This window comes from Littorina saxatilis, linkage group LG14, assembly GCF_037325665.1.
Source record: "Littorina saxatilis isolate snail1 linkage group LG14, US_GU_Lsax_2.0, whole genome shotgun sequence".
NCBI lineage: Eukaryota > Metazoa > Mollusca > Gastropoda > Littorinimorpha > Littorinidae > Littorina > Littorina saxatilis.
In genome coordinates, this window is record NC_090258.1 from 13,640,923 (window position 1) to 13,655,792 (window position 14,870).

General features: G+C 42.1%; 1 protein-coding gene across 1 annotated transcript in view; it reads right to left on the reverse strand.

Annotated features, from left to right (window-relative positions):
• Positions 1-14,870, reverse strand: part of LOC138947170 (mucin-like protein) — a 38,759-nt gene that overhangs the window by 23,450 nt on the left and 439 nt on the right. The window contains exons 2-11 of the mRNA XM_070318606.1: positions 14,242-14,363; positions 13,181-13,298; positions 12,559-12,740; positions 11,614-11,833; positions 10,331-10,596; positions 4,301-4,550; positions 2,182-2,424; positions 1,298-1,429; positions 813-1,010; positions 123-371 (exon numbers count right to left, since the gene is read on the reverse strand). Of these exons, the coding sequence (XP_070174707.1) occupies positions 123-371; positions 813-1,010; positions 1,298-1,429; positions 2,182-2,424; positions 4,301-4,550; positions 10,331-10,596; positions 11,614-11,833; positions 12,559-12,740; positions 13,181-13,298; positions 14,242-14,283 (1,900 nt within the window). The 5' untranslated portion in view covers positions 14,284-14,363. The remainder of the gene's footprint in view (positions 1-122; positions 372-812; positions 1,011-1,297; positions 1,430-2,181; positions 2,425-4,300; positions 4,551-10,330; positions 10,597-11,613; positions 11,834-12,558; positions 12,741-13,180; positions 13,299-14,241; positions 14,364-14,870) is intronic.

Sequence of the window (14,870 nt, forward strand, 5' to 3'; positions counted from 1 at the left end):
CTGCTTACCTAACTGTCGTCTCTAAAAGCAACATAGTACATATAACAACAACAAAATGATAAAAAAAGAAAAAGAAACTAACATGACACAGCACTCGAAAATCATACAGACGATTAGCTTACGGGATCCAGCATTCTCCCCCATAGCCTCCTCTCTGCATGCTTTGGTCTTCAGGGCAAACCCCTCACTGCCGGACACCACAAAGTCATAGATGCAGGCACGGTCAGTTGCCCCGCACACGTTCTCAGCAGCTTGTTTGTCAGAAGCAGACATTTCTTCAAAGAAGATAGGCGTGAATTCTGAGTGAGCGTAGTCTGAATATCCTTCTTTGGGTCCGTAGCGTAGTACACTGTTCGCCTCTGTTACTGACCCTGTAAAAGTGAGAGGTATGGGGAGAAAAGGAATGCACTTTGGCTCACACGTGAATGATTTAGGTTCGAAAAGGCTTTACAGTTTTCAAAAATCATCAAGACAAATCATAGTATGATCTCATTTTATTCACACTTAGTGTTATTGCTCGTTTGTTTCCCTTAACTTAGAGAGATATATTGAAGTACATTTCACTACGATTTTCAGAATAAAACAATGTTTCATCTGGCATAATCATGCTTCTGTCTTTGTGCAAAATAGACAGTTAGATAAAGAGAATGAAAAAGGGAAATGAGCATTAGAACTACAATTTGCAATTTTCCTTCAGACCTAGGTCATTAACAGAAATCTGATCTTAGCAGAAATTAATTTGCATAACATCATCACCAAATAAATAAGAGAAAAGCGAACCAAAACAGAACACGAAATTCATGCTAACATACAGGCATTTCCAAACTGGTAATGAATCTGTCTGTCGGTCAGAGTGTCGCTCAGCACAGTGCCGCCAGGAAGAACAAAGTCGTCCGTCTTGATCGAGTTGTAATTCCCCAGAAGGCCTCTTGTCTGGTTTCGGAACGTCTCTGGCACAAACACTCCCAGAACCAGAGATGTCCATCCAATGGAAACGGAGAAAGCAATTTCTGAAAAGTAGCAAAATAATGTTCTTTTGTTTATCTTACTGAATTGAGTTACCCATTTGCTTTCAAGTAACGATTTCAAAAGAATCTATGATGTGCTTTAAATGTGAAGAGTTTTCAAAAAGTAGGCTGAGGACTAAAAACAGGAGAATAAAAAAGAGGATGAGGAATCAATCTCTCGGGAAACCCTGGGTTCTGGAGACAAAAAACAACAATACACAAACAAAATACCTTCAGTGCTAATGTTTAATACTTAACCACTTAGCAGTACAACATATTATTTGCCCTACCGGAGGGAAAGATGACAGCCAGACTGCCATTGTCTCTCATCAAGGTGAAGTCGTCTTCATCCACAAGGAAATCATCTCCTTCCTCCTGGAATCGGCGTGTATAGTCGGTGCCATCCCCATAGATGATCAGGGCTGGAATTGAAGAAAAGAAAAGCATATCGTAATAATATGGAAGATTCTAAATGTACAATTAGAACCTAGAGGGAATCTGGTTACTGCAATAATCAAAGTCATATACAAACATCAATGTCTCAAATTCTCAGATTTGATGTGGTAATGTTCGATTGTGTGTCTTTGGTTTGTTGATTGGTTAGTTCATTCATTAGATTTGTTAAACCTTAGTTTTCCATACTTTCAAGTCCACTCAGCAAATATGATCGTGTGATTTATAGTTTGGCATTCTTGATATCCCCACACATTCACAATAAATAAATACATGAGAGGGATAGCTATGCTGGCCGCATGCAGTGTATGATTGCTTTTCGTGTGTTTATTTGCTCCTTTGCTTAATTTCAAAATAAATTGCCATTCTTAATCATCCAGTGTAAAGAGTCGTTCCCTCTTCAAGCAAATCTGTTCTCAATATGTAAAAGGAACCGGTCTGAATAAAACATGGACTTAAACTGGAACTTTCAAATCGTAGGAAGAATGTGTGAAATCCAATATTTGATTTGGCCACAACTTATGAAATTCATGACATTGGGACCATTATGCGTCTTGCCTTTGGAAGTAAGCAACCCAAACAAACCAAGTGGCATTGTCATATATAACGAGCACTCTTTCATCAAATTTTCAAAGCTCTTTTTACTTCCATGTCCATTTGTTTGAATTGTGAGTAAGACCTTTCATAAGAAAATAACTCTACATGTCCTTTAAGGGCTTACAGTTGTTGGTGTTAGGATCCAGCTGCACAAACACGCGGGTTCCATTCTCCTCAGCACCAAACGCCGTGAAGACGGTGGCATTGACCGGTGAGCCACTGTCTGTCACGGTGGGGGTGGTCCGCCCTTGCAGGACAAAGTCTGAGTCTCCAGAGGTCAGTGTGATGAGAGTGTACTCGCCCCAACCGTTGAACGTGTACTCGCGCTCGTCCAACGTAATGACGTGAGGGTCGCCAAATATCCAGGCTAAAATAGAATTAAATGCAGTGTCAGAAATGCTGTAGACGTAATAGGTGCAGTTATGTCAAATGGTTTGTTGATCTGTCCAGGCCAAAAATGTCAATATTAAAGGCATATGTACTCGATGACTATACACGCTAATTGCTTTACCAACAGCTGGAGACATGCTAAATTAAGTTCCCTGCAAAATATTGTGGTCTAGGACCCCTTCAATGTTGAGATATGTTAATTTTCATTTTGATCTGGATCGTCCTATTTATAGATTTGGCAACACATGTAACGTTGATGCAAGGGAGCTAACACCGCGGCTTTGTTGACATCCTCACTTTTTCAGAGGCTAGAACAAGCTGTAATGCATGTATTATGGTCCGCGCATGGTGACATATCGTCATTATATGGTCTTATGGTGCGTTTGACATCGATTATGGGCAAACTACACTTTGTAAACACGGGAGCGCGTACATATGCCTTTAAGCCCAATAGGAAGGTTTCCGCCAGTTATCTCTCTGAGGTTTTGGGTGCGTGCCCCTTGCGGGGGCAAAAAACATCGAGGTCACAAGCAGGGTCAAGGGGAAGGTCGGCTGGGCGGACAGGAGTATGACGGCTTACTAGTGCCAAAACCTGGTGTTACCCATTATCACGTGATAATTACTAATTAACGCTGTCAGTTACTGTTTAAACATTCAAAATTCATCTGTTAGTTACTAGTTTTCACGTGAAAATTACTAATTTTTAGTTTCGGCACTAGCAATCCGTCAGGAAGTGAGCCAAAACTAAAAATTAGTAATTAACAGGTGAAAGTTAGTAATTTTTCCGGGAAAATTAGTAATTTTCCGGGGAAAATTAGAAGTTAACACGACTGTCGTGAAAATGGTAATTATCACTAATTTTCCCTTGAAAAAAAAAGAAAAAAAAGAAATAATAAAAAAATAAAAAAAAATAAAAATTTCCCTTGATAATTACAATTATGAGGTTTTGGCACTAGTAAGCCGTCATACAGGAGACTACAATAGGAAGGTTTCCGCCAGTTATCTCTCTTTGAGGTTTTGGGTGCTTAGAGAGTACCGTACCCCTTGCGGGGGCAAAAAACATCGAGGTCACAAGCAGGGTCAAGGGGAAGGTCGCTGGGCGGACACGAGACTATTTGTGTTAAAGAGATGTATCTCTTTGAGCATATTTTTAACGCAAAACACAGCTTGCACATTTGGGTTCAGGATATAATGCAATGAAATTCCTATTGTGTCTGTAGTTCACAAATGAGTCTCTGGAGCGTCATTCTGCATTGAACTGTGCCCAAACTCGTTTCTCATTCCTAGAAAGTGTGTAATGATGTTATCGTTTTTCCAGTAAAGGGCTGAGCTGAATGAGTATTTATCTTTGTCTGTCTGGAAATGATTGAACTTTCTGGAAGTTGCTTCACGTTGGCTACAAACGCAAATCTGATTCTTCTCATTTGGTAAAACTGAATGTCACCTGGTAGTGACAATGAAATAAAATAATAGGAGATAAACTTTTTAGAAAAGGAAATTCAAAACATTTGTTCCATATAAAGATGTGTCAGGTTTGTGAGTTAAGAAACAAGTGAGCAATGATGAGTTTCACGATGCAGGTTGGTGTTCAGGGCGCAAGAGGTAGATAGATAGATAGATAGATAGATAGATAGATAGATAGATAGATAGATAGATAGATAGATAGATAGATAGATAGATAGATAGATAGAGAGTGCGAGAGAGGGAGAGAGAGACAGACAGCCAGACAGATAAAACTCCTGCTCGAATCCTAAAAATAGAAAACGAAAAGCAATCAAAACACTGACTGAATGTAAACAGATCTATAAGTAGAGATACATAGCTAAAAAACAAAAAAGACATCTTCTACTTACTGAATCTGAAGGGAAAGTCAGCTCTGCAGATACCCACAGGTCTAAGCGTGTAATACTGAGAAGTACAGAGTGTAGGATCTGAGAGATTAATGTCACAACATGTATCATGGGCTAACTTGTCCTCCCTCTGATAATGCTCCCGGAGGTGCCAGTAGCTCGGGTTGTAGGCCAAGGCACTGCCAGCGTAGGGCGGTGAAACGATCAGTTGTTCGTAGTTTGGGTCCGCCCTGTTCAGCGAATAGCAGCATTCCTGGCAACATGGAAATGCACATCCAAATCCTGTCCCGAGGTGTACATTTTGCGTAAAGGACACTATATCGTTTACCTCCCCAATCACATATATTATCCTGGTTAAGGCGTTACACTCCGGTTCTGACAGACAACGCTACAATTATACAGAAGCTGTTCAGCATTAATTTTATTTAAATAAGTTAAGCACAGTTTACTACGGGATGACTGCTTCGCAAATGTGGCTGCACAAAGCTTTGGCACTGAGTTTTCTGAAAACAGACTTTGCAAAGTCTTCGCGAAGTCGACGTTGCGCTCAGTTAAGGACCGTCTTAAAATTCACACCTGTGTGCCACAGTCTTCTTACTCGTACTGCTACCAGTGTAACACGAGAAAATTACTCCCACGATATTTTTACTCCGGAGTAAAAATGTCGTACGAAAATTGTACTCCCTTCACAAAAAACTTACTCCCCCATAACCACACCGGTGACACTGTGACGGTTCCCCTACGCTTTGTGTCCGGTGCCCTGACCCTTTGTGTTCGGTTCCCACTCGGTTCCCACACGCCAAAATTCGCGGACAAAACATCCATTTATGGTAGTATTACGCAATGTTGCTCTCTGAGAATGGTCTTGTTAGATCTGTGAGTGTTTACACTACATGCCTAGGTGCTGTTGGATTGAAGGTTTTTGATATTTTAGCCGTTATTAGGTAGAATGCCTTCCACTTTACTGCAAAACTGCATAATTCGTAGCATCGGCAAGAAATATCCTACCAAAAAATGCCTGCTTGGAACTGTCGTTGGTCCAGCAAAAAGTTCAACATGTCTGTAGCAGACAGCCCAAGTTTCAAGATTGTAGGGCCATCCAAACAGCCGTAATAATAAAAACAACAAAAGTAGTCAGTGAAATTGGCTGTGTTCGGTCCCCACACACTTTTGTGACGTAGGCGTGACGGTTCCCATAATTCATTGTGTCGGTCCCCACTTTCTGTGTCGGACCCCACTTTCGACCTAATTTCTCTGTGACGGACCCCACAACCAGCCTATTTTGTGTCGGTCCCCACACCTTCTTGGATTTATGACTTGCCGGTTACTTGTATCATTGTATTCATTGAATCTAATTGTCTCGGAGTTATTTTTCAGCAAAAACCGGCAAGGCAGCACCTTTTGTGATACCAAGTAAGTCAGATGACATCAGTATGTGTGTGTATGTGTGTGTGAGAGAGAGAGAGAGAGAGAGAGAGAGAGAGAGAGAGAGAGAGAGAGAGAGAGAGAGAGAGAGAGAGAGAGAGAGAGAGAGACTAACTTTATTAGTTTATGCCACAAATAATATATAACATTATTTATCTCTGGGACGGTTCCCAGTATACCAGCAAATTATGTGTTGATCCACCCACACCTTCTTGAACTGGCCTTCCCAATATCTACTCTTAGTCTTAAGGCCCTGGAGATATGCAATTTGGCACATTTTTAAAATAAAAGATCCACCTGTCGTATGTGAGATTCAGTTTTCAGAGCAAAATGCTGCCCAGGGACTTCTAGTGGTGATTGAAAAAAAAAAGAGTACTTGCCTGTGTCAAGTATGTAGAGGTTACATGCCGAGTCTCAGTGACTATCAAAAATAATGGTCGAAGTTTGCGGATCATGAAAAATGCGAGCTTTAGCGAGCTTTTTCATGACCGCGAACTGAGACCATTATTTTTGATAATCACTGAGACGAGGTGTGTAACCTCTTTATTCCTCCTTTCTTCAGTTATTCAAAGAAAAGAGGAGGTTTTTTGCGAAAGTTTGATCGAATCCTATTCACTCAACCAGTCAACCTGCGCAGGCGATCGATTAATGCGCGGTTGTATAGTTCCGTGCAAATCATTCCATTCTGTTAACACTTCTTGTCAGTTTTCCTATTTTGGACTAAAATCAAGTACACAGATATGCTGTTATTCTGCTGTGGCGGCAAAGGCAGATATTGTGTGTTCTGTATATGTTTTGGTATCGGTTAGGATAATGTTCTTTCGTCAAATAGGAATAGCAGACGAACTTTTGCACCCGTGTTCCAACGTTAAAAACTGTATGAAGTTAAGTTTTCTGGGGAAAATAGTGTATGAAACCGCTTTATGTTGTTTAAATTGATGAGATGTGTGCATTTGGTTGCGTGTGATCTGTTTATTAAATGAAATATTGTTGAAAACTGACCGTCGGATTGCAGTCTGTTGTCGAAGAAACTGAGTGAAAAGAAGGGGAACTACTCTTGTCGCTAGACAAAGTATGAGTTACTTGCCTTGGGAAATTGCTTGTGATGAACGTCTGATCTAGATTCAGAAAACAACCGAACTCATGGATTTTATATGGAGATTCATGTGTTCAGGCCTGTAGTTGTTAATTTAAATGCGGTATGTTTGTATTGTTTGCTCCAGAGATGTATACTTCGTACATTAGAGCGTTCTGAACTTTTCAGTCGCAAAAAGTAGTACCGAAACAGAACAGCTTCTCAACCCATTGCACTATCGAGGATTCAGGCTGTTGCTGGGTCGTTATTTGTTTGGTTGCTGGGTCATTATCGAAAAATAACTACCCCTACAAGTTTACAGAGGTAAAGAAGCAGAGGGGGGAATAAGTGTCTTTATCCACGCTTGTTGTAAGAGGCAACTTTTCCCAGCTCCTTGTGTTCATGACTGCTTTCTCTTAAAATTAATTACTTTATGACAGTCAGAATACAATGGAACAAGGCTACATAAACCCTGACAGCCTACGACAACGGCCCGACTAAGGCTCAACACCGCGCCAATAAATTCAGCATTGGGCCAATGTTGGGCCATGATTGCTCCGTTTTCGTAGGCTATCAGGGTCAAAGATACATATTGGTAAACTAGTAAAATACATGTTCAGCATCATCAGCAATACCACAAAAGGATTAAAACAAGAAATTCCTCCGATAGGAACTACACCCCCGTCAAAGGGAAATAACCTTCTCAGTTGGTGGCAGTGAGAATGGTTATTTCCCTTTGACCAACGGGGGTGTCCGTCTATACCAGGCCTTGTATAATTTTAATCCACCAATAACTCCCTAACCGTGTGTTTGACTGGTCCCAATTTTTGTAAGGACCGTCTCAGGAATGTATAGAACCTGTTCACCAAGTTTGGTGACGATCGGTCCGTTCATTCTTGAGATCTACTTGCGAACACAAACACATCGAGTGAAACCTATACACACCCCTATACCGGGGGTGTAAAAATCCTATTAGCTGTATGTCAGCGGCACAATGCAACCAGAACCAGCGTTTATGTGGAGTGATCGGGTGCTGGTCACTACCGCGAGCGTCACTACCGCGAGTACCACTACCGCGTCTCACACTAAAGTTGTGTTTCCGTACCCGCGATAGCGTTTTTCCAGCGGTGCGACGAAAATCAAGCAGATAGAAAATGACCAGGAGTGTTTCCACACGCGCGACGCGTTAGCGGCGCGACAAGCGGCAAGCGACGCGATTTTTTTGAAAGGGTCCTGGAGCGATTTTTTCGCGTTGTCGCGCGGCAACGCGGGAGTTTACAGATTTTACCGCATGTTTAAAACGCAAGTACGGAAACACGTCACGCGTTTGCGCGCGTTTTCTTTTGTCGCTGCCGCTGTCGCGGGTACGGAAACAGAACTTACCGCGAGTACGACACTACCGCGAGTACGACACTACCGCGAGTATAACACTACCGCGTGTCACACTACCGCGAGTATAACATTACCGCGTGTCATTTTATGACTTCCATGGCTGAAGGCAAAGGTTGAAATGTTTCCTTGAAATATAAAACAAAAAGGCCTGGTCTGTTCTCTGAACACTAATTCAATGTTTGTCATGCTAACCAAGAACTCAAAACGATCAGAACACACTATCAGAATACATATAGAATGGGTTGCTTCCAATCAAAGCCGTTAGAACACAAACTCACAAGAAGTAAGTTTGCATGCGTTCTCTCTACGGTTATGGTACTCGCGGTTGTGGTACGCGCGGTAGTGTGACACGCGGCAGTGTTATACTCGCGGTAGTGTCGTACTCGCGGTAGTGTGACACGCGGTAGTGTTACCCGCGGTAGTGTCGTACTCGCCGTAGTGTGACACGCGGTAGTGACGCTCGCGGTAGTGTCGCATAACCGGAGTGATCTGGAAAGGTGTCAATCTCTCTCTCTCTCTACTCTCTCTCTCTCTCTCTCTCTCTCTCTCTCTCTCACACATACACACACACACACACACACACACACACACACACACACACACACACACACATACTGATGTCATCTGACTTACTTGGTATCACAAAAGGTGCTGCCTTGCCGGTTTTTGCTGAAAAATAACTCCGAGACAATTAGATTCAATGAATACAATGATACAAGTAACCGGCAAGTCATAAATCCAAGAAGGTGTGGGGACCGACACAAAATAGGCTGGTTGTGGGGTCCGTCACAGAGAAATTAGGTCGAAAGTGGGGTCCGACACAGAAAGTGGGGACCGACACAATGAATTATGGGAACCGTCACGCCTACGTCACAAAAGTGTGTGGGGACCGAACACAGCCAATTTCACTGACTACTTTTGTTGTTTTTATTATTACGGCTGTTTGGATGGCCCTACAATCTTGAAACTTGGGCTGTCTGCTACAGACATGTTGAACTTTTTGCTGGACCAACGACAGTTCCAAGCAGGCATTTTTTGGTAGGATATTTCTTGCCGATGCTACGAATTATGCAGTTTTGCAGTAAAGTGGAAGGCATTCTACCTAATAACGGCTAAAATATCAAAAACCTTCAATCCAACAGCACCTAGGCATGTAGTGTAAACACTCACAGATCTAACAAGACCATTCTCAGAGAGCAACATTGCGTAATACTACCATAAATGGATGTTTTGTCCGCGAATTTTGGCGTGTGGGAACCGAGTGGGAACCGAACACAAAGGGTCAGGGCACCGGACACAAAGCGTAGGGGAACCGTCACAGTGTCACCGGTGTGATAACACGAGAAAATTACTCCCCACGACAGATGTGTTCCGAGTCACATTTCGGTCGAAAATGTTACTCCCCTGACGAATTACTAACGAATAAATTATTCCACCCTAACACGAGCAATTTACTGCCCACGCCAGGTGTACGCAACTTTTACTCCCCTGTCCCCTGTTAGTCTTGGTGGTGGAAGGGGTGGAGGGAGGGTAGCGCGACATTTGTTCGCGCGAGATCACGTATTGGCATTATCCCTTCGCCCGCATTCTCATTTTCGCGTACGAGATTTTTACTGGAAGTAAAAAAATTGGGGAGTCAAAATTTCGTGGAGGGAGTAATTTTTTCGTGCCTTGGGGAGTTATTTTCTCGTACGAAAGGTGTACTCGGAGTAAGAATTTCGTACGAAATTTTTACTCCGGAGTAACGTAAATATTTCGTGGAGTAAGAATTTCGTGTTACACCGGCACGGTTGGCCTAGTGGTAAGGCGTCCGCCCCGTGATCGGGAGGTCGTGGGTTCGAACCCCGGCCGGGTCATACCTAAGACTTTAAAATTGGCAATCTAGTGGCTGCTCCGCCTGGCGTCTGGCATTATGGGGTTAGTGCTAGGACTGGTTGGTCCGGTGTCAGAATAATGTGACTGGGTGAGACACGAAGCCTGTGCTGCGACTTCTGTCTTGTGTGTGGCGCACGTTATATGTCAAAGCAGCACCGCCCTGATATGGCCCTTCGTGGTCGGCTGGGCGTTAAGCAAACAAACAAACAAACAAACAAACTCGTACTGCTGCAGGTCATTACAACACAATTCTGTTTTGTACTAACCTTTCCAACAGGGTAAAAACGGTTGCTGCTTGCCCGGTTCATTCGGTAACATTCGATTTTTCTTATGTTGTCAACCCTAGCCCTGACCCAGAGGTAGCGAGTCTTCTGCCACACGTCACGATGAGAGCACGGACATTGCGGCAGTCTGGAGAAGAACAGCTGTCTGAAAGGATGGAAGAGGAGGTTCTTGATGTACCAGGCGGTACAAGTTGCTTCGGGAGTACGTGAAACTTTTCCTATCTTGTAGAACCACGTGCCAAGACGACCTGCAATTAAGAGGGAAGTGCATGGTCAATGAACTGTTAACCGCCTCTGTATTGTTAACACTATATTCGAGCTATCACAAACAACTTTAGATTGCAAGATTCTCAACACAAAACACACTTTTGCTGCAGTGTTACAATTACAGTCCTTGTCAGCAGCTCGTGATAATGAAGAGGAATTTACGACGCTGTTCTCGCAAGTCAATTCAGCATTAACGAATTAGCTGATGCTAAAAGAAAACAGCAACAACTTCCGAACGAATGAATAAACAGAAATTCAAAGCGTGTACTTTCGCAGATGCCAAAAGCATTTATCAGACTTGTCATTGTTAATTATAGTATTCCTTGGTATTTTGAAACAAACACAGAAGACAATATACTGTCAAATGCAGAAATTACCTTTTTAACCACTGACTATGTTATTACAAGAAGAGTAAAATGCTTTCCCATTGATTGACCCAAACTCAAACCCACAGTTACCTTAACAATCAATGCGGGACAACCAGACATCAGCATTGTAATGATCAAACCCTTGAAATGTGTACAGTTTTAAAGCTCTAGCTTTAAAAATGTTTAAGACACTGCATGATGTTTGTTCCGTTTCTAACACCCAACATGACTCGGCTTCGGCTGTGAAATATAACAAGGTAAACTAGAAGCCATTTCTAAAGGTCGTCAATATTCTAGAAGTGTGTAAAATGCCTAAGCTCTAGCTTTTATAGCATTCGAGAAATGTGCAATTTTAATTGTAGGTTTGTTTCATCTATGGACGGCAGATTGGACGGTTGAACACTGCTCATGACTAAGATTCCTCCGACTGTTCACATGAGTCAACAGTTCTTAAACGCTTACATTCTTTGACAGGACTAGTACATGGTTCGTTATATGACCTGGATAACCTGGGGAACTTAACAAGTCTGGAACAGTTTTCCCACAACAGTTTTGTACTGCCTCTTCCCCTGCCAACACTTGCTCTTCCCTGTCAGCCGTCACATGCTAGTCTTCGTTTAGTAACAGTACCTGTGTTGCCAGGTACAGCATCGATCCTGTAGGCTCGCTTTGTCCTGGTGTATAAGTTCAGTCGATAGTTTTCCCTGTCACCACTGGACAGACCGATGATGACGTAGGTCCAGCTGCCCCTGTATGTCCATGTCATACCATCAAGCTTGTAATACACCAAGGCGTACGTCGTCTCACCGTCAGAAATGAGAGCCAGTTGAAATGTCGCTTCTCCTGCATCCTAAAATGATAAAATTGTGATTTTGAAATCAAGACATACACTACCTTACACACAAAAAATGCAATTTAACGATCAGCAGCAGATGCATACTGGATCGTCTCAAAAGCAAAGCTCCAAACTTCAGACACATAGCATTGACTTTACATTTGGTGAATTATATCAAGGCAAGAAAGGTACGTCAAGACTTTGAAAGTAGTAAGTAGGCTATACCCATTTTCACCTCACTCTGAGTTTTGTTACGTTTAGAGTTTTCCTGTGTCGGCGAGAACTTTTTGTACAAAACAGCGGCATTTACTTATATAATACTCTTATTTATATCATACTCTTGTTGAAAAAAAACCACCTATCATATTATGTATTTCCTTTATTTCACCTCGCAGATCCACTTTACTGGTACATCACTAACTGGAAAACTGGAAACGATGCCACGGAAAATGATCAAAGGGTATGCAAGTAGCTATATATGTTAACTGTCGACTATTGTTTATTGTATCATAATATGCCATTTGAAATTGTTTATTCTCACAATAACAAATCGGTCATTCGAATTCTTGATGGTTAACAGGTAACCTGATTGTTTGCCTCATTTTGACACTGATGAATTGACTTGTGTAGTGAACTGGTTTAATATTCTATGTGATGCCTGATTGAGCTGTTTGTAGTCATGATCGTACACCCCACTTAAACGTAATATATAACTATTTCCCATGTTGTATGTGTCTCACGTCATCTGGATCGTAGTTCACAGTTCTGTAGCGGCCCTGTTTGACACGGTCCCATGTGACAACCATGACGTAATGTGCATTGAAGCTGCTGGTCTCGGCGAATTCCTGAACTTCCATGCTGGCTTTGGTGAGAACGCTCGCATCCGCAGGTTGGTCACTGGTGTACTGATGGTAGTAGATGCCTGGAAAACATCCACATGCAAGCAGCTAGGCAACTTCACTGGCAAAGACAGTATTGGCTAGTTGTTTATTATGTAATGTGTTGTTCTTGTGTACATGCTTTTAATACTCTTCTCTGTTGTACAACCACAAAACAGACTAGACGAACATAAGATCAATTGATCAATGCAGTATCACTGCCTACATATGAGGACCAATATTATGTTTTAAATGTTCAAACTATCCAATTGACCTGACATGATCTCAACAGATATATGAAGCGTTTATTAAATACTCACGCCTGTGTTAGAGGGTCTATCAGAGGTGCCGCAATATGTTTTGCCTAAACTCTATGAAACGGGATAATGGCTACCAATACATGAACCCCAATGTTCTATCAACTGAGCTATCCGCCCCCCCCCCCTCCTCTCCCCCCCCCCTCGCTTGGCAATAATACACATACCTCCCACACTGTCTGAGTTGTCAACGTAGGCACAGTAGACGCATATCACCTTCCGTGATTCAGGCAGATCTGGCCATGAGAACTGGTTGCCAAAGGACACAAGACCGTTGTTTCCGATCTAGTCAACCAATCAGTCCATTACTCAATATATCAATAAATCAATCAATCAATTAATGAAAACCAACATCTGTACACTTGAACAGCAGGTCACCTGGAGCACAATTGTTTATTGAGGTAATTTTCCCAAATTAAGTGTTTCGTTTTTTTGTTTTTTTAGCAATTAGTGCCAACGACGTAATTTACTGTACTTCGATCTTTCACTGACATATACCGTACCGCTGACCACATTTTCTAACAGACGTCTCATGGAAATATTTGATTAGTTAATACCCTCCATGTATTTTTGCTCAATCACCATAGAAAAATGCAGAACAGTTAAAGCCAGTGAATCGTAATAGCCAAAAACACAGGCAAACACAACGAATCAAATACATGGACAAACAAACAAACAAACAAACAAGCAAACAAACAAACAATCTAACGAAAAACAATTGTACAGTTGAACTAAATGATGACGAGGATGATGAAATGCACCAATTAAAAGATTAACTAGACATAGGGTAAAGGACACACGAAATCTGATAAAACAAGCAGTATTAACTTTTATAACAATAACCCGTCTCCCCCCCTCACGATTAAATTGATATCCATTTGAGTTCCTTCGACCCCCTGGCCCTGAAAAGGGGGGGGGGGGGTAGTATACTCGATGAGTACAATTGTTGGTAAATAAGTGCAGTTAGGCTGGTAGGAAAAACGACACAAAAAGCATCCCATTCCGATTTCACAAACTAGTTTTTTAGACATTCAGCCTGAGAGAGAGAGAGAGAGAGAGAGAGAGAGAGAGAGAGAGAGAGAGAGAGAGAGAGAGAGAGAGAGAGAGAGAGACAGAGAGACAGAGACAGAGAGAGAGAGAGAGAGAGAGAGAGACAGACAGCAGACAGACAGACAGACAGACAGACAGGCAGGCAGGCAGAGCAAGAGAGCCACATTTTTACACTTACATAAACGATGTTTTCAATTTTGTTCTTGAAAGGAAGTCCCATATCCAGAACGACGTTAGTCGCAGCGGAGTTGGACTGGGCCAACTCACTGTCTTGCTGTGGCGTTCCGTAAGGAAACAGATCTTAACAGAAGATAAAAAGAACAATACACAACTCCTGCTTGTGAACATTGCTTAAAGGCACAGTAAGCCTCCCGTAAACCATCACAGATACTGTCAGGCTTTTACACTCAGTACAAACACCCTTCCATTTGAACGCTCACCGAACGGGAACATCCTGGCTGCTTTCCGTCGAGAGTGAGACATTTTCAAAGAATTTATTTTCGTGGACCGTCTGTTCTACAAACAGGCGCCTCATTTTGGTGCTAGAACTAACTTTTAAAATCTAAATAATAAATTGACAGCTTGTAACACAAACATTCTTAAATCATGAAAGATTTCTTTTTTTTATCAAGACAAGATCAGTACAATTCGAAGTTTTAAAGGTTTAAAAAAAAATAGACCGGAAGCAAGGTCAGACGATTTTTGTGCATAGCGCTCGCTTTCTTTGAAGCCAGCCGCCGCCGACAAGTTCGTGTGAATCGCAGCCGTTTGTTGCGTTTTAGAATCAGAGGTACACAATAACGTGCT